General features: G+C 61.3%; 1 protein-coding gene and 1 non-coding gene across 2 annotated transcripts; both read left to right on the top strand.

Annotated features, from left to right (window-relative positions):
• Positions 1-8,547: 8,547 nt before the first annotated feature.
• Positions 8,548-16,429, top strand: LOC105867525 (mas-related G-protein coupled receptor member F). The gene is made up of 3 exons (XM_012757702.2): positions 8,548-8,810; positions 11,815-11,915; positions 14,717-16,429. The coding sequence occupies exons 2-3, from the start codon at positions 11,868-11,870 to the stop codon at positions 15,698-15,700; spliced, it is 1,032 nt and encodes a 343-aa protein (XP_012613156.1). The 5' UTR covers positions 8,548-8,810; positions 11,815-11,867; the 3' UTR covers positions 15,701-16,429.
• Positions 16,430-20,839: 4,410 nt separating this feature from the next.
• LOC142870845 (small Cajal body-specific RNA 20) lies at positions 20,840-20,971 on the top strand. The gene has a single exon (XR_012919173.1).
• Positions 20,972-22,070: the final 1,099 nt, after the last annotated feature.

Here is a 22,070-nt window from a genome sequence, read left to right as displayed (position 1 = left end):
GACTCTGCTGTCTCAAAAAAAAAAAAAAAAAAAAAAAAAAAGCTCACGGGTAGATTCATGCCCACTGCATTCTCTGCCCTGCCAAGCTCCCGTCATCCCAAGCAAGCATTTCTGAACCTAGGAATGGCCTTTTCTTGGCCGAGTGGCGATATGTTGTGGGGTTACGGGATGCGGCAGACTCTGAACCAGCCACCACTGAGCCAGCGGGCAAGGGAGGGAACACCACACTGGCTGGGACGCGTCCTGGCTCCACGGGGACGCCTCTTTTGGGAGTACAGGGGACGGTCGGATTATATTAGGTAGAGGATAGCACTGTGTCTTTACTCGAAAGCTGAGTGTAGGTGACCACAATGACGTACCAACCCACACCTGCTAGGATGGCTGCATCACAGGAACAGGGAATGGCAGGTGCTGGCAAGGATGCTGGTGGGAATGTCACCCCTGTGGCTGCCGTGGAAAACAGCATGGAACTGCCACGTGACCCAGCCATGCCACTTCTGCGTGCACACCAAAGAAGTCGAAAGCAGGGTGGCAGAGAGAGATTTGTGAACCCATGTTCATGGCAACACTATGCACAGTAGGCACAGGGTGGGAGCAACGCCAGCGTCTGTTGACGAATGGATAAAAGCTGGTGTGTCCACACAATGGAATATTACTCAGGTGTAAGTAGGAAGGAAATTCTGACACAGCCTACAACATGGATGAGCCTTGATGACATCATGCTCAAGGAAAGAAGCCGGACCCGAAAAGACAAATACTGTGTGATTATGAGGCACTTAGAGCTGTCACATACAGAGCCGGGAAGCAGAATGGTGGTTACCAGGGGCAGGGGAAGTGGGTAGGGGGTTGGTGTTCAGTGGGTGGGGGTTGGTGTTCAGTGGGGGGGGGGTTAGTGTTCAGTGGGTGGGGGGTGGTGTTCAGTGGGTGGGGAGTGGTGTTCAGTGGGTGGGGGGTGGTGTTCAGTGGGTGGGGTTGGTGTTCAGTGGGTGGGGGTTGGTGTTCAGTGGGTGGGGGGTGGTGTTCAGTGGGTGGGGTTGGTGTTCAGTGGGTGGGGGGTGGTGTTCAGTGGGTGGGGGTTGGTGTTCAGTGGGTGGGGGTTGGTGATCAGTGGGTGGGGGGTGGTGTTCAGTGGGTGGGGTTGGTGTTCAGTGGGTGGGGGTTGGTGATCAGTGGGTGGGGGGTGGTGTTCAGTGGGTGGGGGTTGGTGTTCAGTGGGTGGGGGTTGGTGTTCAGTGGGTGGGGTTGGTGTTCAGTGGGTGGGGGTTGGTGTTCAGTGGGGGGGTTGGTGTTCAGTGGGTGGGGGTTGGTGATCAGTGGGTGGGGGTTGGTGATCAGTGGGTGGGGGTTGGCGTTCAGTGGGTGGGGGTTGGTGTTCAGTGGGGGGGTTGGTGTTCAGTGGGTGGGGGTTGGTGATCAGTGGGTGGGGGTTGGTGTTCAGTGGGGGGGTTGGTGTTCAGTGGGTGGGGGTTGGTGATCAGTGGGTGGGGGTTGGTGTTCAGTGGGGGTGGAGTTAGTGTTCAGTGGGTGGGGGTTGGTGTTCAGTGTGGGGGTTGGTGTTCAGTGGCTGGGGGTTGGTGTTCAGTGTGGGGGTTGGTGTTCAGTGGGTGGGGGTTGGTGTTCAGTGGGTGGGGGTTGGTGTTCAGTGTGGGGGTTGGTGTTCAGTGGCTGGGGGTTGGTGTTCAGTGTGGGGGTTGGTGTTCAGTGGGGGGGTTGGTGTTCAGTGGGTGGGGATTAGTGTTCAGTGGGTGGGGGTTGGTGTTCAGTGGGTGGGGATTAGTGTTCAGTGGGGAGGGTTGGTGTTCAGTGGGTGGGGGTTGGTGTTCAGTGGGTGGGGGTTGGTGTTCAGTAGGTGGGAGTTGGTGTTCAGTGGGGGGGCTGGTGTTCAGTGGGTGGGGGTTAGTGTTCAGTGGGTGGGGATTGGTGTTCAGTGGGTGGGGGTTGGTGTTCAGTGGGTGGGGGTTAGTGTTCAGTGGGTGGGGGTTGGTGTTCAGTGGGTGGGGGTTGGTGTTCAGTGGGTGGGGGTTGGTGTTCAGTGGGTGGGGGTTGGTGTTCAGTGGGTGGGGGTTAGTGTTCAGTGGATGGGGATTGGTGTTCAGTGGGTGGGGGTGGTGTTCAGTGGGTGTGGGTAGCAGTGTCCACAGGCGCAGGTTCCGTCTGGCAGGATGAAGAGTTCGGGAGGTGGGTGGTGGGGACGGCTGCACAACAATGTGAATGTACCTCACACTGCTGAACTATACACTTAAAAATGGCCAATGTTGGTGTGGACACCAAGACGTGTTTGGATTTTATTTGTACACATGCACCAGCAACAGGCCTGGGGGAGCCAGCGACCTGGGCATTGGGCAACGTCGTCTCTTGCCTCCCTCCCTTCTGACCCCCATCCGGAACGGCCTCCCACCGGCCCCTGCCCGTCTGACAGCCGTCCTCACGTGCTCCTGCTGGGCTCCAGCCCCTCAGGTAGCCCTTTCGGGGACCCACCCAGGCTTTGCAGCTGTCTCTTGTCACAGTAATCCCCAAAGGAGATGAGGGGTGGTGGTTGGCCAAAGGCCAGACCCCACCCCATCCCACCCCCCACCCCCGAAGCAAAGCAGGAGCAAATTCTCACAATTCTTTCCTTCCTGTCACAAGTTCCCAGTTACCTGTCATGTTTCCTGGGCTCGCTGCCCAGGTAAATCCCTTGCACCTCCCCCGCACAAAGTGAAGTCTAGTTGAAGGAATGTAATCACACCAAGTCACAAAGGGGCTGCCTGTGAGCGACTCTGTCGGTCCCATCCCATCCTCCCGACGCGGGAAACCGGGTTAGAGGGAGAACCACAGCTTTGGTTCAGGTTTGGAAGGCGAGTAAGGCGGGGCCCGGCCGCGGTGGCCAGACCTCTCCGCGAGCTCCTCCTCCAGGCCTGCGGTGCCCAGATGGCCCCTCCCGGGCCTCCGAGGCTCCCGTGCCCACGTGGGCGCTGGCCAGGCACAGTGGCCGTCCCTCTGCCCACCAACCCCGTGTGAACCCTTTTTCCCAAACCGTGTGATGTGTCTGCCTCTTGTCCCAGCTCGGGGTGGGAGAGGAGGTTGGGAGGGAGAGAGATGGGGGCAGAGCGAGGGACACTCAGGAGCTCTTCAGCCCCTGGGGGTGGCCTTTCGTGGCTCCTGATTCACACACACTTAACTGTGAAAAGAAAGAAAGACAGAAATCTGAACACCAGATGTTTAACCACTTCGGTACGAGCGTCGGCTGTAGTCGACAGCCACAGATGAACGCACACAGTGACTTTAGCCGACAGCCGTGATATGACTTTTCTAATTTTTCATTTATCAAAATAAAATTGTGAACACTTAAGAATAAGGTAATGAAAACATATATGTGTATGTTACTTATTTTGATTTACGTTACAAGTAAAGCTGCCTATAAAGTAAAACAAGCTTTCAGTGCTTTAAAGTTTTACTCATCACACAAGAGCAAAACGGATCCATCGTCAATGCACAGCACCAACTACCATGCAGACTATGAGTGCCGGCTGTGGGCAAGGTTTCCCGGCCGGTGAGCGCCGTACCGAAGTGGTTAATGATTTTTAAGGAATTATTATTCTCCACTTTTAGGTATGAGAAGGCTACCGTGAACCTGTCAAAGGTCGCTCACTGGTCTCGTGCTGAAACGGTCACAGGTGGAAGGATGTGTTGTCTGGGCTTTGCTGCAGGCAGGGGCGGGGCTGGTGCCTGAGGACGAGGTAGACCAAGCCCTGCACCAACGCTGACTCTGGGGTTGGAGGTGGCAGGACAGGGGTGCACACGGCGGGTCGCCCACACTGAGGAAGGCGCCGGCTGGGGGCAGACGGGGAACCCAGGCTCCAGTGGGGAGTCTTGGTGGCAGAGGCCAGCAACAGGGTAGCAGCCAGGGGAAAGGGGAGCAGTGGACACAGTCAGGCAGTATGCAGGCATCGGGGAAGTGGGGGAGCGTCTCAAACACGAGAGATGGGAAACTGGAATGCCCTGACCTCAGGCTCCGGGGAGGCAGCTCTGCGCCTGGGCTTGCAGGGGCTGTGCCCACGGGCGACCCTCCTCCCCAGCCTGCACCCTGCCCTCTTGCTCTCCAGCCACGCCTAATCCTTCCTGCCTCAGGGCCTTTGCACTCCCATTCCTGACCCTGCAAGGCTTTCCTGCTTTCCTGAGGACTCTGCAGGCACTGCCTCCTCCTCCTCCTCCTCCTACTCCTCCTCCTTCTCCTCCTCCTCCTCCTCCTGCAGGTCTCAGTTCAAGCATCGTCTCTGTAGAAAGAGCTTCCAGCTCTGCCCCGACTAAACCAGCCTGGCGCCCGCCCTGCGTCAGTTTCCTGTTGCTGCTGTAACAAATGACCACCAACGTGGCGGCTCAGACAACACAAGTGTATTCTCCTAACAGTTCCAGAGACCAGGAACCTAAAACCAAGGTGTCGGCAGGGCTGGCTGGGGACTGTCCATGTCCTTGCCTTTTGCAGGTTCTAGAAGCAGCCTGCGTTGTTGGCTGGGGCCCCTCCCTCACATCACTCTCCTGCTACTCACTCTGATTTCTGGCCTCCGTCACACAAGGACTCTTGTGATTACATGGGGCCACCTGGATATTCCAGGATAATGTCCTCAGCTCAGGATCCTTAACTCGATCCCATCTGCAGAGTCCCTTTGGCCATGTAAGGTCACATGTTCTCAGGATCTAGGGACCAGGACACCTTTAGGGGTCGTTATTCAGTCCACCTTCTGTCCCTCCCCCTCCCAGCACGTACGTTTCTGTCACCACACCTGTTTGGTTTCTCCACTGCACTGACTCCAGGTGGAATTTCTGTGTTCATTTGTTTCTATTTCTTGCCTGCTCTGCGTGCCCATGTCTGGTTCCTCCACAATTCTCTTCCCAGAACTCACATTGTTGGTTCACGTGTTCAGTGAAAATAAGAATGAACAGGTGGGTGAATGGATGAATGGACGGGTGGATGGCTTGGTGGGTGGTTGGGTGGAAGGATGGATGGTATTTGTAAATGGATGGATAAATGATGGATGGGTGGGTGGAAGGATGGGTGGATAGTATGGGTAGATGGGTGGATGGGTAGATGGTGAATGGATAGATGGGTGGATGGATGGATGAATGCATGGGCAGGTAAGCGGGTCGGTGGGTGAATGGATAGACAGATGGACAAATGAATGAATGAATGGCCTCCCACATGCAGGACAGAGGAGAATGCAGGATCCTGCTCAGATTCCCAAGATGCACCTTCCAGCACAGAGTGGCCCAGCCTAGGCTGGAGCGGGGACCAGGAGAGGAGGAGGGGGTCCCCCTCATCCTTCACTATCAGGAAAGCCAGCTAGACCTTGGGGAGACCTTTTTATCTTAAGAGCTGAAACCAAAGCGCCTCAGGGTTTCCTGGAGAACCTTAGCTCTTGGGTTGAGCCAAACAGCAGGGAGAGGGGCCTGGACCTCACCCCTATAGGGCCAGCACGTACAAAGGAAGGCAGCACTGACACGGGCCCAGCCTTTCCCTCCACAGGGAGGCCGTTCAGATCCCTGTGGCCCGGTGGCCCTAAGTGCCGCCTTAATCGCAAGTCACTTTATTTTTGAGACAGAGTCTCACTCTGTTGCCCGGGCTAGAGTGCCGTGACATCAGCCTAGCTCACAGCAACCTCAATCTCCTGGGCTCAGGCAATCCTCCTGCCTCAGCCTCCCGAGTAGCTGGGACTACAGGCATGCACCACCATGCCCAGTTGATTTTTTCTATGTATATTAGTTGGCCAATTAGTTTCTTTCTATTTTTAGTAGAGACGAAGTCTCGCTCTTGCTCAGGCTGATTGCGAACTCCTGACCTTGAGCGATCCTCCTGCCTCGGCCTCCCAGAATGCTAGGATTACAAGCATAAGCCACCGCACCTGGCCCGCAAGTGCACTTTGACGCGTGTTTCCTTTGATTCGAGTCTGCCTCTCGGCTTGACGTCAGCTCCCTGAGGCAGGGCCCTTGCCTGTCCTGTTCACCAACCGGAGCACAGAGCCTGGCCCCCAGCAGGTGCTCGGCAGGTACTTGTGCTGAGTGAGGGTGGCATCAGAGCTGGCTGCAGAGGGCCCCAGGAGGGCTGGTCCACGCCGGTCCCATCATCGAGGGATCAGCGGCACAACCGTGGACCACAGAAGGGCCTGGCAGGGAGACATCGCAGCCCAGAACTGGCCTCCTGCCCCCAGGAGCCCCCAGCGGAGGGGAGTCCAGGCCTGCACCCTTGGGAAGGGACGTGGGGAGGGGTATAGGGCCACTGAGGCTGTCCGTTGGCTCCTGGCAGGGGACAACTAAAAACAAAGTTCCTCCCTAGAAAGGGAAGGCTGGGCGAGCAGGGACCTTGCCTCAGCTCCGTCAGCCAGAGCCCTGAGCCTGGTGGAGGCAGCGAGGGAGGGAACGAATGATGCCGCCGACCCACCGAGCCGGGGCGGAGAGAGTGCTTCTGAGGTGGGAGAAGAACGTTCCCACCCGGGATCTGATCCCTCCCTCACTGTGACTCTGGAAGTCATTATTATTTTTTTTCACTGAGACGGGGTCTCACTCTGTCACCCTGGTAGAGTGCAGTGGCATCACAGCTCACTGCAGCCTCCAACTCCTGGGCTAAAGCAACCCTCGTGCCTCAGCCTCCTCCCAAGCAGCTGAGAATCTAGGTGCACGCCACCACGCCTGGCTGACTTTTCTATCTGTTGTAGAGATGGGGTCTTGCTACACTGCTAAGGATGATCTCCAACTCCTGGCCTCAAGGGATCCTCCCACCTTGGCCTCCCAAAGCGCTGGGATTATAGACACGAGCCGCCACTCCCAGCCTGCGTCATTATTTTATCCCACTTGACAGGTGAGGAAACCATGGCTCAGGGTGGGAAGGCGAGCTGACCGAGGTCACCCAAGATCAGAGGCAGCCGCTGGAGCTCTTTCCAACCGTGCCTGCAGGAGCTCGGCCTCTGGGCCCATCCCACAGCCCAGCCCCCACTGCCCGGGGAACACAGGGTGCCTGCTGCAGACGGAGTGTCTGCGCACCCCACGCCTGGAATTGACACGGGAAACCTTCTCTCCACGCAGCGAGCAGGTCGTGAGGGCGGAGTTCCCATGAACGGGGCTGGTGTCCTTACAGAAGAGGCCCCGGAGAGCTCCCTTGCCCTTCCACCGTGTAAGGACACAGCAAGAAGACACCTGTGGATGAACCGGGAATCGGGTCCTCCCCAGACGCTAAATCTGCCGCTGGCTGCATCTCGGACGCCCAGCCTCCGGGACCACAGGGAGCGACCGTGCGTTGCTCAGAAGCCAGCCGGCCTGCGCGACTGTGCTGCGGCCGCCCCAGCGGACCGAGACCTTGGCAGCGGGGCTCCACAAACGCTCTCCCGTTTGCAAGCACCTCTTGCTTATTTTGAGAGAAACAAATTTCCATACCAAATAAGGCGGTGGACTTCAGAGCCGCTGCCCACTTCACACAATTCCTTTTAAGTGTCCAAACGCAATTACACTTGGAACTTGTCTGGGTTCGGCCTCCCCCGGCCTCCCATGTAAACAGCGGCCCAGCTGGGCCCCAGCTGGCTGCCCTGGGAGAGGAGGGACGGGTCACCACCCTGCCTGTTGCCTGCCATCCTCTCTCTCGGCCTCGGGTGTGGCCTGTGAGCCTCCGGCATCCCAGAACCCTCCGGCCTCCACCCCAGAAAAGAGACCCCAGGAGCCAGCGGTCTGGGGTGTGCAGGGAACGATCTGAGACTCCTCCCTGCCAAGGTTTGCACTTGGGCTGGACGAGCAGGAGGCAGGGACTCGAGGGCAGGTGCAGGCGGCTCTCTTCAAGGTGCCCACTGAGGCACGCCTCCCCCGATCCGGGTACCGTTTGTTCCTGCAGGGAACGCTCAGAATTCCCTTGGGCTTCCTGAACCATGAGAAAGTTGGCCCGGGGCAGGAGAGGGCCCGTCCTCACAGCTTGGGCTCGATGCCAGGTGCCCTGGGCACTAGCCCGTTCCAGGACCCTGAGGGGCTTGTGGGGGGCTGGGGGGGCTGACTCATTCTCCCTCTGCGCAGCGCTCGCACCGGCCCGCAGCCTGCCAAGTTCCCGCTCCAAGCCTGTGATTTTCCACTTGCACCATCTGATTGCTATTAGGGCTGGGGAAAGGGAATTCCTGGTTCCATAAGCCCGTAGGGGGCCCTCGGCAGATCCCAAGTGGGAAGGGGGAGTGGGGTGTCCCTGGGTGGTGTCGCCCACCTCTCGGCCGATTCTGCACCGCCCCTGCACAGAGCCCTCAGCCTGCTGCCCGGCTCCCCTGCATCAGCCCCTCAGTAAATTGAAGCGATGGGGTGGGGACCTGCCCTCCTGGCCCAGCCTGCCAGGAAATGCCCGCTGGGAGCAGACTGAAGGCGCCAGGCCATGCACAGTCCGGTGCTCCCTCTCCCGGGCAGCTCTGCCAAGCAGCAGAATGCGAGCGAGATTAACAGCTGGACTCGGGGCTGCAGTGCTCGGGCCAGCGTGACGTCACCAGGCGGAGAGATGAGTTCCCAGTGGGACTCTGGGGGGGCTCTGGAGGAGGAGGAACGGGGCATTCCTTCCTGAAGCCTCATCCCCGCTCAGCCCCTCCTCCTCCCCCCAACCCCCTCCTGCCGGGCCTGGAATTGGGTTTGGGGCGGATTCTGCTTCCAAAGCCATCTCCTCCAGCAGGCGAGGCTCGTCCTCCGCTCTCCGCTCGCATTTTCCGAGGCTCCGGGCAGTGCTCCTCGCTGGCCTGCTGCCCTGGTGGGTCAGCCGGAGGCGGGAGCTGCAGGAGGAGCCCTCCACAGAGGGGAGGCTCCGCTGATCAGCACAGCCGCAGGTAGCTCCGAGGGGCCCCGGGGCCAGGGAGGGTGCTCTGGGAAGTGGGGGCTGCGGGGTGAGGGCCAGGCAGGGAAGGAAAACGAGGTGGGCACTGTCCAGGCTGGCAGCTCCCAGAAACCCCAAGGCTCCAAGAGGGAGCCCTGAGACCCCGGAGTGGCTGTCACCCAGTGAAGGACCTCCTCCACCCATCCCAAGGCTCCAGGGCTTCCAGGGACACGGAGATCTTGGAGAGCCCCCTCCCGCGGCAGGCCCTGACCCCCAGCTGGCCTCGCCCCCAGCCCAAGCCGTCCTCCACTTCCAGCCCCTGCTCCGTCCTCCCAGGGGTGGGGGCTCCCCCCAAACCTCCCCCAGCCTTGCTGGCTGCCCAAGCATGTTTTCTGGAAGGGCTGGAGGGAACACCCAGCGGGCAGCGTCCCAAGCACAGGGAGACGGCTCCCCCCACTCTCACCGACTTCCCTGAGCACTGAGCCCCAGCTTGGGGCAGCGGCAGGGCAGTCCTGGGGGGACACCACCGGGTCGGCCGAGGAGGTCCCGCAGCTGCAGTCCCACCGCCTCCCCAGCCTCGGCTCCCCCAGGGCCTGGAGTGAGGAAACACGGGTCTGTGTCAGAGGAGCCACACACAGGCCCCTCGATGGCCGTGCCCACAGCCCCAGCCAGGTGGTGGCCGGGGGACGAGGAGAGGGGCTGGGACGGCCCCAGCGTGCATCAGGGCTGTGTCTCGGGAGGGTGGCGTGGAAGGAGAAGAGGGGCCTCCTGAGGGCAGGCTGGGGGGCAGACAGGTGGCCCGGCCAGCCTTGGGCTTGTGTGGGGGGCATCGGGAGTGACTGAGCTTCTCCGTCAGCTCTAGTGGAAACTAGCTCTGTCACAGCCCGGATCCCGCCCAGGGAGCACACACACTCACACGCAGTCACACTCTCACCCCATACACGTGTCACACACATGTCCTTTAATATGGCTCATCTGGGGTCCACTTGGCTTCCAGAGCTCTCTGTGCACAAGTGAAAGCACTTTTCAGAGTGTCCCTGGCAGGACACACCAGGGACACTGCAGGTGGAACAAATCAGTCTGCCGGACGGCGAGACGGGAGCCCCTCCCCCATGCCCACCTGCAGCCGGAGGCGCCAGCCCACCGCCTTGGGCACTGGTGGGTGTGGCTGGGATCCTGCCTGGCCACCGGGTGAGAGGGTGAGGCTCCAGAGTCAGACACCCCTGGAGGCAAGGCTGGGGGCCCAGACCCGAGGGTTGGTGGGTGTCTGGAAGGGACACCAAGAAGAGTGGGGCTCTTGGCCAGGACCAGGAAGGATGTGGGTGGGCGGGAGGTCTGGGGTCGCAGGCACAGGACAGCTTGGGCAAGCCCAGCGTGGAGAAGCTCTCGGCCTGTCCCTGACAGTGGGACAGTGGCCCGACTGGACTCAAGCAGTGCGTGGCGGGAGGGAGACTAAGGAGGCACACGCGTAGCACCTGCCATCGGCAAGCACACCACACGGCCAGGCAAAAGGGTGCTCCCACGCTGGGTCACCCCGCAGCTCCCAGGCTGAGCCACCCACTGGCCAGGCTCACACCCGCCTGGGGCTGGAAGGCGCAGGGCGCTCCGTTCAGCTGTGCAGGCCCAAAGGGCCAGAGAGAAGGAGGTGGCCTGTGTGAGGTGGCCCGCAGTGGCCCCTGGGGGCTGTTCTGGTGCTGCCACTCTGGGAAGCAAGAGTTAGGAGGGGGCGGGCCCCCTGCGAGGATGGGCACCCTTTCCAGCCAATGGTGGCCCGGCCCTGGGCGGGAGGAGGCAGCGGTGGGCGGGTGCCTGTGGCTGGTGGGCTGGAGCGGGCTGACCCTTGCGGAGCAAAGGAAGGAATTTCGGGGGAGTTGAGCTGAGCAGGGAGCCGAGCTCTCCCTCCAGGGAGAGGAGGAGCCCAGCAGCCCTCGACCCGGCAAGGCCCTTCTCTATTCACAGCCTCAGTTTCCCCATCTGCACTGCAGGGAAGAATAAGTGCTTGCCTGCGGGGTCAGAGGTCAGGTTGAGGGACAGGTGCCAGTTCCAGGGGACCCAGGGCAGGTGCACCAGTGAGCTCTGGCCAGCCACAGTGGACCGGTCTCTGGCTGGGTCGCCCCTTCCCCCGGGAATCCCCTCCTTCAGCCTAGAGCCAGGCACTCTGGTGGCCTCCTGGCCGGCTTCCTCGAGCTTCTCCTCCTCGTGCTTCTGTCCCCTGCAGCTGCTCGAGTCTTGACAACACAAGAGTGTGCACAGGTAGGGGTGTGCCTTGGCAGGTGACCTGCCCCTGAGTGCACCCATTCTCAAAGGGGACTGAGAATTCCTGCCTCACAGCTGGTAACGAGGACCAGACGGGATGGCAGGTGTTGGCCAGCTGGCACAGAGCCCTGCTGGCATGTGTTGACGCTAGGGTTGTAGGTGGTGACAATGATGCTGATGACCACACTGTCCTGCCTCCCAGGCACCTGTAGGGGAAAGACCACGAACCTCAGCAGTTACAAACACAAGGCCCAGCCAAGGCCTCCTCTTCCAGGAAGTGCTGCCTGCCGGGAACCACCTCTCCTGCCCTGCTCCCCTTCCTGGGCTGACTGCTGGGAACCCCTGTCCCACGTGGCTGGCACAAAGGAGGTGCCCAGGGAATGTGGGTGGGTAAATACCTGTGGATCCAAAGCAGTCTGGCCCCAGAAATCTTGCAGGCCAAGCGAGGAGGGGGAAAGAGAGGGCCTCATTTCCAGTGAGCACAGCGGGGCTCCAGGGAGTCAGCAGGGGTCCGAATGAGGGGTCCCCAGGCAGGAGGGGGCTGTGCCCAAAGGGGTGACCTGCCCCAGAATCTCAACCAGACAGTCCCACAAAGGCCCTGGCCCTGAGGGAGCCAGGCGAGTGCCTGTCCTCTAAGGTGAGCTGGAGAGCCACAGGCCCAGGAAGCCTGGGGCACAGGGGTCTGAGTGGTGCACGGGTGGACAGCAACTCTCGGTGGGACCCTGCCACCCTCGTCCACCCTCTCTCCCGGCTGTTGCCAGGTGGGTGTGCAGGTGGTGAGCTGCAGCAGGAATCCAGATCGCCAGGCCTGGAGATGGCTGGAAACTGCTCGTGGGAGGCCCACCCCAGCAACAGGAACAAGGCAAGTGCCACCAGGCAGACGCCCTGGTGCCCCGAGGGCTGTGGGTGGGAGGGGCAGACCCCACCCAGCATCTCCTCCCCCCCGCCCCTGCCCAGGCCCCACCCTCTAGCTCTGGACTTACGGTGGGCAGTGGGCCCCTCTGGGCTGTGTGGCCTGGCACTGGTTACCTGGTCCCTTGTACCCCAGTGTCCTCATCAGGGAGACAAGCATGGACAGACACTGGACACCCTTAAAGTCCCCTGCCATGCTGACCCTGGGGTCATCTTTCCCAGCCTTGCAAGGTCTCGTCTCATCTCTTCCATGCAGAAGTGGGGCGGGCAGCTATGCACTGTGGCCAGGCCCTGCCAGGAAGCCCTGGGTGGCCAGGTGGCCCAGATGTAGTGAGCTCCACGGAGCCTGCCTGCTCTGGGCCACCTGCCAGCGTCACCTTGGCCAGGACCCCTCAGTCATGGGTTTACCTCCCTCTCCAGGCTCCCGCCCTGAGACTCGGGCAACCCTTCCAGGCTGACCTACCTCCTTCCACCCTCCCCTACCTAGTCCCCTACTTCTCTGAGCTCCTGGAAAAATCTGGAATTTCCTTCTGAATTCCAGACAGAGCACTCTCAAATTGGAAGGCTCCCTCGAATCTCCAGTCCCACTTCTATATTCGAGGAGACTGAGCTTACACCAGGGTAGTAAGTTGCCTGGGGTCGGCCCATAGGTCAGGGACAGAGCCCCTAGGATCCCGCCCCTGCTGCACCCGGGCTCTCCCCTTGTCGCCATGGTGACCGCTGTGGGATGGCGCCATGGAGGCAGAGATAGGGCTGGCTGTGGGGAGGCTCCAGCAATCCCCAGAGCAAAGGCAGAGCTCAGGGAGGGCCGGGCTCCAGAGCAGGCGTTTTACAAGGCGGGATGTGGCTGGGAATGGCAGCTCCGTGCCAGTGACTCACCCGGCCTCCCCCTCTGACTCCGAGGAGGGGATTGCAGGCTTTTTCCAGCGTGCGAGCGCACAGAGTGATCTGACCCCACTCCGTCCAGCCCGCTCCCTCCCAGGGTCTGAGCTGGTCCCTCTCCGGCCCGTGTGGGCGCCAGTCTTAGCAATGACAGGGGCTGGTTCCCCAGGTGGGAGGAGTGCCTGAGGCCTGGAGTGACCAAGTCGCCCACAGGAAAGGAAAGCCAGGACGAGCTGAGGAGTGGCCGGGGCTGAGCCAATAGCGCATTTAGAGGACGGCAGGCAGCGAGGGGGCCCACCTTACAGTGCTTGCCCTGACCTCACTGGGTTGCCCCACAATTTTGCCAGCACCACCAGTCCTTGTTTGCAGAACGCCCTTGGCCTGAGCCAGGCCAGAAGGTCCCTCCCTGTGCGAGGTGGCGTCAAGCCCAGAGAGCAGGCTCAGGACCGCGGCCCTCTGCCGGAGCTGGGGCCACCTGGGGCGTGGCAGGACTGGCTGGAGAGCCACGAGCAGTGGGCAGGGACCCGGCCTCAGGGAGCGCGTGCGGGTGGACCAGGAGTCCGCCAGGGTGTGGGAAGGGCAGTGAGACAGCCCCGGGCAGGCAGCCTTCGCCTCTGGGCACGAGAGGCCACAAACCGCCGCCTGAGAGCCGACTCCGGCATGTCGATGGCCGTGTTTGGCCCGCACAGTGCTTTTTAAATGCTGACATTTGTGGATCAGGATCTTTCACATTGCAGTCCAGAGCTCCGGCTTCTCCGCGGAGAGGGAGTGAGCTCAGCCTCCCAGCGCCCAGCGGCTGGAGCAGAACGGCCGCCCGTTTTGCCCAAGATGGGTGCTGTCCAGTCTGCCACCCCCCGGCCCTCGCCGGCTCCTGGCACCTGGCCCTCCTTCCTGCATCCACACGCCGGCCTGGCCCCTGGGGCGGCACGGCTGTTCAGCCGGGAGGCACTCTTACAGCCAGACCCATCCTTAAAGCATCAAACTGCTTCCTACAGCTTGATAAATAGCTCTGCCTCCCCTCCCCAGGGACCCCCCGAACCCTCCCACAACCCAAAAACCCAAACAGTGACACTGGTCCAGCCGGGCGCCACCTCTGAGCCCCCTATGGGACGGGGTCCTGCTCCAGCTATAGCCAGGACCCACTCTTTTTTATTTAACCGACAAGTTATTTATATATGTATGTGTGTATTTATTTATACATAAATTATGTATAAATAATAGAGTGAGACAGGGTCTCGCTCTGCCGCCCAGGCTGGAGGGCAGTGGCGTGATCACAGCTCACTGCAGCCTCGAACTCCTGGGCTCAGCTGATCCTCCTGCCTCAGTCTCCCGAGTAGCTGTGACTACAGGTGCTCACCACCACACCCAGCTAATTTTTAAAAATTTTTTGGAGAGACAGGGTCTTGCTGTGTTGCCCAGGCCAGTCTCCAGCTCCTGGGTTCAAGTGCTCCTCCCACCTCGGCCTCCCAAAGTGCTGGGATTACAAGCGTGAGCCACTGCACCCCAGCCTGTTCTCCTTAAATCTGGAAAAGTTCCTCAGGTTTTTTTTTTTTTTTGTCTTGCATGCCATGGCCATTTTTGGACAGAGCCTGCTCCGACGGGTGGGCGCCCGGGAGCCCTTCCCCTCGAGCGACTGTCGCTACCCTCACTCGCGGGCCTGCCGCGCCGCGCTGCCAGCTCTGGACTCCGGGACACAGAGAGTAGCAGCGTGTGGGGCCAGGGGTGTCTTTTGCCTGTGTTGCGGCCAGTTAGTTGTCCCACAGTCGGTGACCCTGCAGACCGCCCCTAAGTCTCTAATGGGGCCCGGGCGCGGGTCTGCGGGTGGGCCCAGCCCGCGTCACCCGGCGTCTCCCCTCTGCACCTGCACAGATGTGTCCCGGCGCCAGCGAGGCCCCGGAGCTCTACAGCCGAGGCTTCCTGACCATCGAGCAGATCACGGTGCTGCCGCCCCCGGCCGTCATGAACTACATCTTCCTGCTCCTCTGCCTGTGCGGCCTGGTGGGCAACGGGCTGGTGCTCTGGTTTTTCGGCTTCTCCATCAAGAGGAACCCCTTCTCCGTCTACTTCCTGCACTTGGCCGGCGCCGACGTCGGCTACCTCTTTAGCAAGGCCGTGTTCTCCATCCTGAACACGGGCGGCTTCCTGGGCGCGTTCGCCGACTACTCCCGCAGCGTGACCCGGGTCCTGGGGCTCTGCATGTTTGTCGCCGGCGTGAGCCTGCTGCCAGCCATCAGCACAGAGCGCTGCGTGTCCGTCATCTTCTCGGCCTGGTACTGGCGCCGGCGGCCCAAGCGCCTGTCGGCCGTGGTGTGCGCCCTGCTCTGGATCCTGTCCCTCCTGGTCACCTGCATACACAACTACTTCTGCGTGTTCCTGGGCCGAGAGGCCTCCCGGCCGGCCTGCAGGCACATGGACATCTTCCTGGGCATCCTCCTCTTCCTCCTCTTCTGCCCGCTCATGGTGCTGCCCTGCCTGGCCCTCATCGTGCACGTGGAGTGCCGGGCCCGGCGGCGCCAGCGCTCCGCCAAGCTCAACCACGTCATCCTGGCCATGGTCTCCGTCTTCCTCGTGTCCTCCATCTACCTGGGGATCGACTGGTTCCTCTTCTGGGCCTTCCAGATCCCGGCCCCCTTCCCTGAGTACGTCACCGACCTGTGCATCTGCATCAACAGCAGCGCCAAGCCCATCGTCTACTTCCTGGCCGGGAGGGACAAGTCGCAGCGGCTGTGGGAGCCCCTCAGGGTGGTCTTCCAGCGGGCCCTGCGCGACGGCGCCGAGCTGGGGGAGGCGGGGGGCAGCACGCCCAACACGGTCACCATGGAGATGCAGTGCCCCCCTGGGAACGCCTCCTGAGAGGCCAGCGCCTGGGCCGGAGGCTCCCATGGGTGGCCGAGGGACTGAGCAGCCACCTGCAGACAGACCCTGCGGCCCCCGCCTGGCTCCCCCAGCCATTCTGCTCCTAAAACGACCCAACTTCCTTGGGGGGAAGTTGCCCCCAAGTGGTGGGGCCCCTCCTCGCCCCGGGCCGGTCAGTAAAGGAGAGGAGGTAGTCAGTCGCCCTGCCCCATCCAGCCTGCCCCTTTGGTCAACCCTCCGTCGCTGGGTCAGCAGCCTCATCAGCGCCACCGGGGGCTGCTCTCCCGGTTCCATCCTGCTGAGGCGACATCAGGGAGCAAACCCGAACAAGAGGCTCTGTCTGGAAGAGAGCCTTTGTAGCTAAGTCTCTCTCCAGACAACCTTCCTGCCCCTTGGATGAATCACTTGGTGACTTTATAATGGAATTTCTGGGCCCGGCGAGCCACTGGAGACAGAAGGGACCTTTAGCCACCTTGGGTAGGTGACTGCCTTTTCCGACTCCGTGCCAGGCCAGCCCTGGGCAGCCTCCTGGAGCCCTCGATGTGTCCCCGAGGCCACTGCAGACCCTCTGGACAGCTCCTGGACAGTCTCTTGGCTCTAGCCCCGCCGAAAATGGCGTTCTGCCCTGGCCACCCGGAGACAGGCACCGTGGCCTCATGTAGCCAAAGGAAGTTTTATAAAAGACAATAAAATGTGTACCAATAAACATTTTATAACTTGCAGCGAGGAAGGCTCAGTGCCAGCTGTCCTGTCTAGGGTCTCAGTTTCCCACGGCAAGGGTGCCCCAGGGCACTGGGTCCCAGGACAGGCAGTGCCTGCCACCAGCTCTCCTGCCACTCTGCTCCCCACCTCTGGTCTTGGGCCCCTCCTCTGGCTGGTCTGTCCACCCGTGGTGTGTTCCCTCTCCTGGTGGCTTGCCCACTCCTCTGCCACGGAGAGCCCTGGTCAGCGAGGCTGTCCTCTGCCGGCTTCTGCCAATGGCATTTCCCACCCGCCAGGGCCCCCGCCGCCCCTGGGAACCTCGTCTCCCCTACTCTGTGCCAGCGGCTGGCGGCCCACACGGCACCTGGCACTCTACCCATGACCTGGGGCCTGCTTGGCCTTGCCCTGGGTGGGCTGAGCCACCAGTCAGTGTCCCCGATGGCCCGCTGCCCAGCCAGCCTGACTTGCCCTCCCGTCCACTCCAGGCCACTGCTCCTCTGAGCTCCCCTTTCTAACACTCCCAGGTGGTCTTCCCAGCGAGGCCATGGTCCTACAGAAAGAGGAGACCCTATATGGGCTGGAGGCGATGGTTCCAGGACCTCCAGGTGATGAAGGTCGAGTGTGGACCCCCTCTCAGTGCCTGGAGTGAGTGCCCCCACCCTCCTACCTCCCCCTCCCTGTGCTGGTCTGAAAATTCCAGAAGAGCAGAGTTGAAGACCCCCACGCCTGAAAGCTCATTTCTGGGGACTTGGAGAGGCCAGGAGGGGCTCTGGGGACAGACGTGAAGGGCGGGCTGGGACCCTGTCCGGTAGCAAAAGCTCCCACCAGCGCCAGCACTGACTGCACAAGCTCAGCCTCCACGTGGCTGGAAATACCTCCCCGTCCTGCAGGTGGCCCGGGAGGCCACCTGGGCTCCTGGCCCCCTACGAGCCCAGACCCCGGCCTCCAGCCCTGCACACCCTGTGAGGAGCTGCTCCCCCCGAAGGAAGGGGCCCCTGCCTGGGTCCAGCTTCTACAGCTCAGAACCTAGGGCTTGGAGGTCAGGAGCAGTCTGGGTGTGACTCTAGGAAGAGGCATCTGCTCTCAGGGATACTGAGGCAGGAGGGGTGGGGCTGAGCTCCAGGGAAAGGGCCTCTCCCAGCCTCCAGACCAGGGGTCCTCAAACTTTTTAAACAGGGAGCCAGTTCACTGTCCCTCAGACCGTTGGAGGGCCGTTGGAGAGTGTGGCGCACATTCTATACATGCGCACTGAGGGCCTGGGACAAGTCGGCTGCTAAGCAGGACAGGCAGCGGCGGCAAAAACACTCGGCGGGCTGTAGTTTGCGGACGCCTGCTCCAGACCCTTCTTGTGCGTGGATCACTACAGGCAAGCCAGGGAGCGAGCTTTCTTCCCCTCCACGCCCCCACCAGCCCCCAGGATGACCCCCTCACCTCCTGGGCCGCCTCTCAGTCTGTGCTGACGGAGGGAGGCAGCAGAGGACAAAATGCGAGAAGCCACAGGCTCGGCCACGTGCCCCCACCGTTTTTATTACTGAAGGGGGCTGGGGAGGACCGGGGGCTGGGGGGACAGGCGTCCACCCTCCACGGCGGCACGGCTGGGTTCTCCAGCGGCAACCAAGCCTCCTTCCTTCTGGGTGTTGGTGACGCAGGACGCCGGGGGTCTGGGGACCCTGTCAGAGTTCCCTCCCGCAGCTCCGGGCCAGGGACGGGCCTCAGGTGGCGGGACGGAGAGTGGAGAGTGGGGACTGTCCTTCCTATTAAGGAGTTTCTGGCTGCTCTGGTTACTGCTAAGCCGGCTTCCCAGCGCCACGTGGCATGCAGGGGAGCGGGGGAAGGGCTGGGGGCCACGGGGCAGGGGTGCCACGGGGCGGGGCGGACCTCTACGCGTTTTCATGCCATCCCGCCACCCACTACCTCTACAAAAATAAGCAAGTGGAGACACAGGCTCTCTTAGATTACACAAGGGATAAACAAGGCCAAATTTGGAAAGTTGAGAGCGAGCCCCAGGGAGGCAGAGGGGCCGCCACCTAAGCCTCGGTCTTGCTGTGCCTCGGTTGCCTCGGTTTCCTCAGCTACGACAGCCCAGGCCTCACGGAGCCTGCGTAAACACCTGGAGCAGTGGCCGGCCTGCCTGCGTGTCACTGAAGGGGGACATGCCCGTGAGTGGCCGGAACCGAGCAGAGACTGCCGCCTGCTGGGGACCAGCCCGTGCGGTGGCTCTGGGCTAGGAGCTTCACGTGACTGTCCCGTTTGCTCCCAGGACGGGGCTACGTGGTGCACACAGTCACACCAGGTGTGGAAGGTGGGGCTCACAAATGGTCGGCCGCCCTGGTGGGCAGCCCCGGCTGGAGCCCCGTCCCTGTGCAAAGGCCCCCACGGAGGCCGCTTGTGGCCCCCAGCTCAGGCCTCTGACCTTTGCACCCCCATCCGAAAAGCGCTGGGAGTCAGGATTTCGGGGAGGTCCATGGTGTGGAAGGGACGTGCCCGCCACAGCCCTAGGACCACCAGACGGGCCTCCTTGGTTTCTGCAGTCTAGCGAGACCAGAGGAGGGCTCGGTCCCACACAAAGCGGGGCCGGGACCGCGGTGCTCAGCAGACAGCGCCTCTCCTGGCTCCGTCTCCCGAGCTTGCAAAAGGAAATGGAATGCCGCCCTGGCCTCCGCCCAGCCCGCCCGGGTCCCCTGCCAGCCGCGGTTTGCAGATAAGTTGGGCTTCATATTTTATGCCAGCAGTTTGAAGCCCAAGATCTTCTCACTTCTGCACGACTTGGTTCTGAATCCTCGGCCAGGACGATTCCTCCTTCCCAGGAGCCATGGGCTCCCCCAGAGAGCCATGGGCTCCCCCAGAGAGCGGCGCACAGAGGGGGGGTCCCTTTCTGGGAGAAGGCCAGGCCCGGGACACCTGCCTTCGACACGTCGGTGACAAGGCCAGGAGGCCAAGCAAACACGTTGCTCAGATCTTCCCAAATCAGAGCCACCGAGAGCGCAAGGGCAAAGACGTTACATTTTAAGCCAGGAGGGGCTCGAACGCTGGAGAACTTGAACACAACGGGGCGCAGTTCACAGAAGCAAAACGCACAGAAACTCTGCGTGGATGAGTCAGGGTGCCGGCCCGGAGTTTCCTGGCAATTCCAGAGAGGGCTCACCTACTCAGGCAGATTTTTTTTTTTTTTTTGTAAAAAAAGTCTTTGTAAATAACTTAATTGAGACCTAACTTAAATACAATTGAATGCACCCATTTTAACATATAGTTCGATGATCTTTGACAAGTGTTTATATGCCCATGGCATCACCAAATCCATGTATGGAATTTTTCTGTCCCATCAGGAAGAACATGTTCGTCATCCCCCGGAAAACTTTCCCAGCGCCACTGGGCACCGGCCACTCATCCCCGCTTTGTGCCACTGCAGATCGGTGTCCCAGGCAGATTTTCACACCACATCAGCCAGGACCCTTGGTGGCAAGTAACAGAAAGCGGGTTTAATCTGGCTTGGGGGGCCGGGGGAGGGCATATGTGTGTTTAAGGGAATTTTCTGACTCACTCGGAAAGTTCCAGAAGTGATTCTGGAACTGCATCTGGCTTCAGATGCAGCTGGATCCGGGGCCTCGAATGATGTTCTCTAGGCCACATCCCTTTTCCTGTTTTCCACCTCTGCTCTGGGCTGTGTCTCAGGTATTCTCCACAAATAAAGTAAACGGCAGGTAACCAGCAGTTTCCAGTTTATTCTACGAACTCAGCGATTCCAGCAGAAAGCGTGCACCCCTCTCCGGGTAATGCCAACCACAGTCCTGATGCCACGCTCGCTGGCCGGGCCCGGGTCACGTGCCCTCCCCGGGAGCTGGAGGCAGGGCCTGGGGAGACAGGTGGCAGCAGTCCCACCTGGCCCCACCGGTGTGAATCAGGCAGACGGAAGAGTGACCACGTTCCTCCCCTCCGTCCACACGCCCTCTTCTCTCCCACGTCTGAATTTTAAGTGCTCCCACCCAAAATCTGTAGCTGCGTTGCTCACAGCAGAAGACGACTCCCCTTCCCCCAAAGAGGTGACAAGGGCAGCCGCAGGGTCAGCCTCCCGAGCCCCGAGCCGGGCTCTGTGGCCGCTCACGCCTCCCTCCCGCGGGCCCGCGGGTTCTCACCTCCTCTCCGCTCAGGACCGGCATTGCTGCCATGTGGCTGCCGGGTGGCTCGAACGACAGGAATTTATTTCCTCACAGCTCCGGAGTCTGGAAGTCCAAACTCAAGGTGTCAGCGGCGTGGGCTTCATTCTGAGGCCTCCGTCCTTGGCGTGCAGGGGGCCGTCTTCTCCCGGTGTCCTTGCGTGGTGGCCCCGCCGTGTGCACTTGTCCCTGTCCAGGCTTCCCCTTCCCCTGAGGACAGCAGTCCTGCGTCAGGGCCCCCCCTAGTGACCGCGCTGCAACTTAAGACCCTGTCTGCAAGGGCCTCTCTCCCTTGGGGCTGTCGGGGGTCCAGTTTCTCCGCAGCCAAGGACAGAGGCCGAGATGAACCCCAGAGGATCACTGTCAGGACTGCCTCGAGCTGGGCAGCCTTGTTTTCCTGCCTCACACATTCCCAGTTAAAAAAAAAAAAAGAAAAAAAAGACCCTGTCTGCAGACACAGTCGCACCCTGCCGAACGGGGGGCTTAGGGGTTCGACGTGTGAATACTGGGGGGACACGGTTCCAGCCATGAGGGTGGGCCATGGAGACCACCCTCAAGACACACAATTCACAATAGAAAGGAAGAGAGAGTAACCATAATTTTTTTTACAACTTCCACTTGGGAAGGGGAAGGACAAAAAGCGCAGGGTGCTTGTGGGTCTGGGGCGTGTCCTCTGCGGGGCCTGCCGTGCGAGAGGCTCACGCTCAGCCAGCCGGTGTGGTGCTGGCGTCTAAGACGCCCCGGGATCCCACCGCTCCCTCGTGTCACCCTGTCCCCGTGCGTGGCCGGCACCCAGTGCCTCATGTCTAGCCCGTGTAACCCAGCAACCAAGATGAGGCACGGGGTTGTGACGGCCACCTCGCTATCGGACCCTCCCCTGCTGGCGTGAGTGAAGCCACCAGTCACGGTGCCGTGAGCTGCCATGCCGGAGAGGCCGGGAGGCCGGGAGGCCAGGGCAGCCTCTGGCGGAGGGAGGCTCTTGGCCCAACAGCCCGCAAGGAACCGACTCCCGTCAGCAGCCACAGGAGCGGGAAAGCAGCCCCCTCCGCGCTTGAGCCTTCAGGTGAAGGATACCCGCGGGGCCCCCACCTGATGGCCCACGCTCAGAGGCCCGGGCTAGCGCTACGGGGCATGCCAGGCACGGGGCACCGCTGGCAGTGCAGCCCTGTTTACCTCTTGTAGCTGTTGACGTCTTCGCTCTCTGCCAGCTCAGTGCCGAGCTCTTAATAGTGACCCAAGCCAGGCCCCTCGCTGAACCACGGTCCTTGAATCTGAACCCTAGCCCAGGTGTCTCTCGCTTGGCCCCAGGTCTTGGGGACTTGGCTCTCCCTCTGGCCTCAGCCGCATGGCTCCCATGAGACTTCAGAGCAACCAGAAACAGCAGCCGAGGGAGGAGGGCGGCAGAGCCGAGCTGCCCCCCACGCGCACGCCCCCTCCCAGAAAAGTGGCCTCACGGTGGCGTCCCACCAGGACCAGCCAATCGCACGCACGGGTGAGGGTGGCTGTTCACA

Source organism: Microcebus murinus, chromosome 4, assembly GCF_040939455.1.
Source record: "Microcebus murinus isolate Inina chromosome 4, M.murinus_Inina_mat1.0, whole genome shotgun sequence".
Taxonomy (NCBI): Eukaryota; Metazoa; Chordata; class Mammalia; order Primates; family Cheirogaleidae; genus Microcebus; species Microcebus murinus.
The sequence above is the reverse complement of the archived record's forward strand: the minus strand, read 5'-3'. Positions and strand labels throughout refer to the sequence as shown.

Excerpts from the sequence above, each read along its gene's own strand:
- LOC105867525 (XM_012757702.2), top strand. The coding sequence starts at position 11,868 with ATGGCTGGAAACTGCTCGTGGGAGGCCCACCCCAGCAACAGGAACAAG. Across the intron at positions 11,916-14,716 it reads ACCCCAGCAACAGGAACAAG|ATGTGTCCCGGCGCCAGCGA; the intron begins GCAAGTGCCACC and ends GCACCTGCACAG.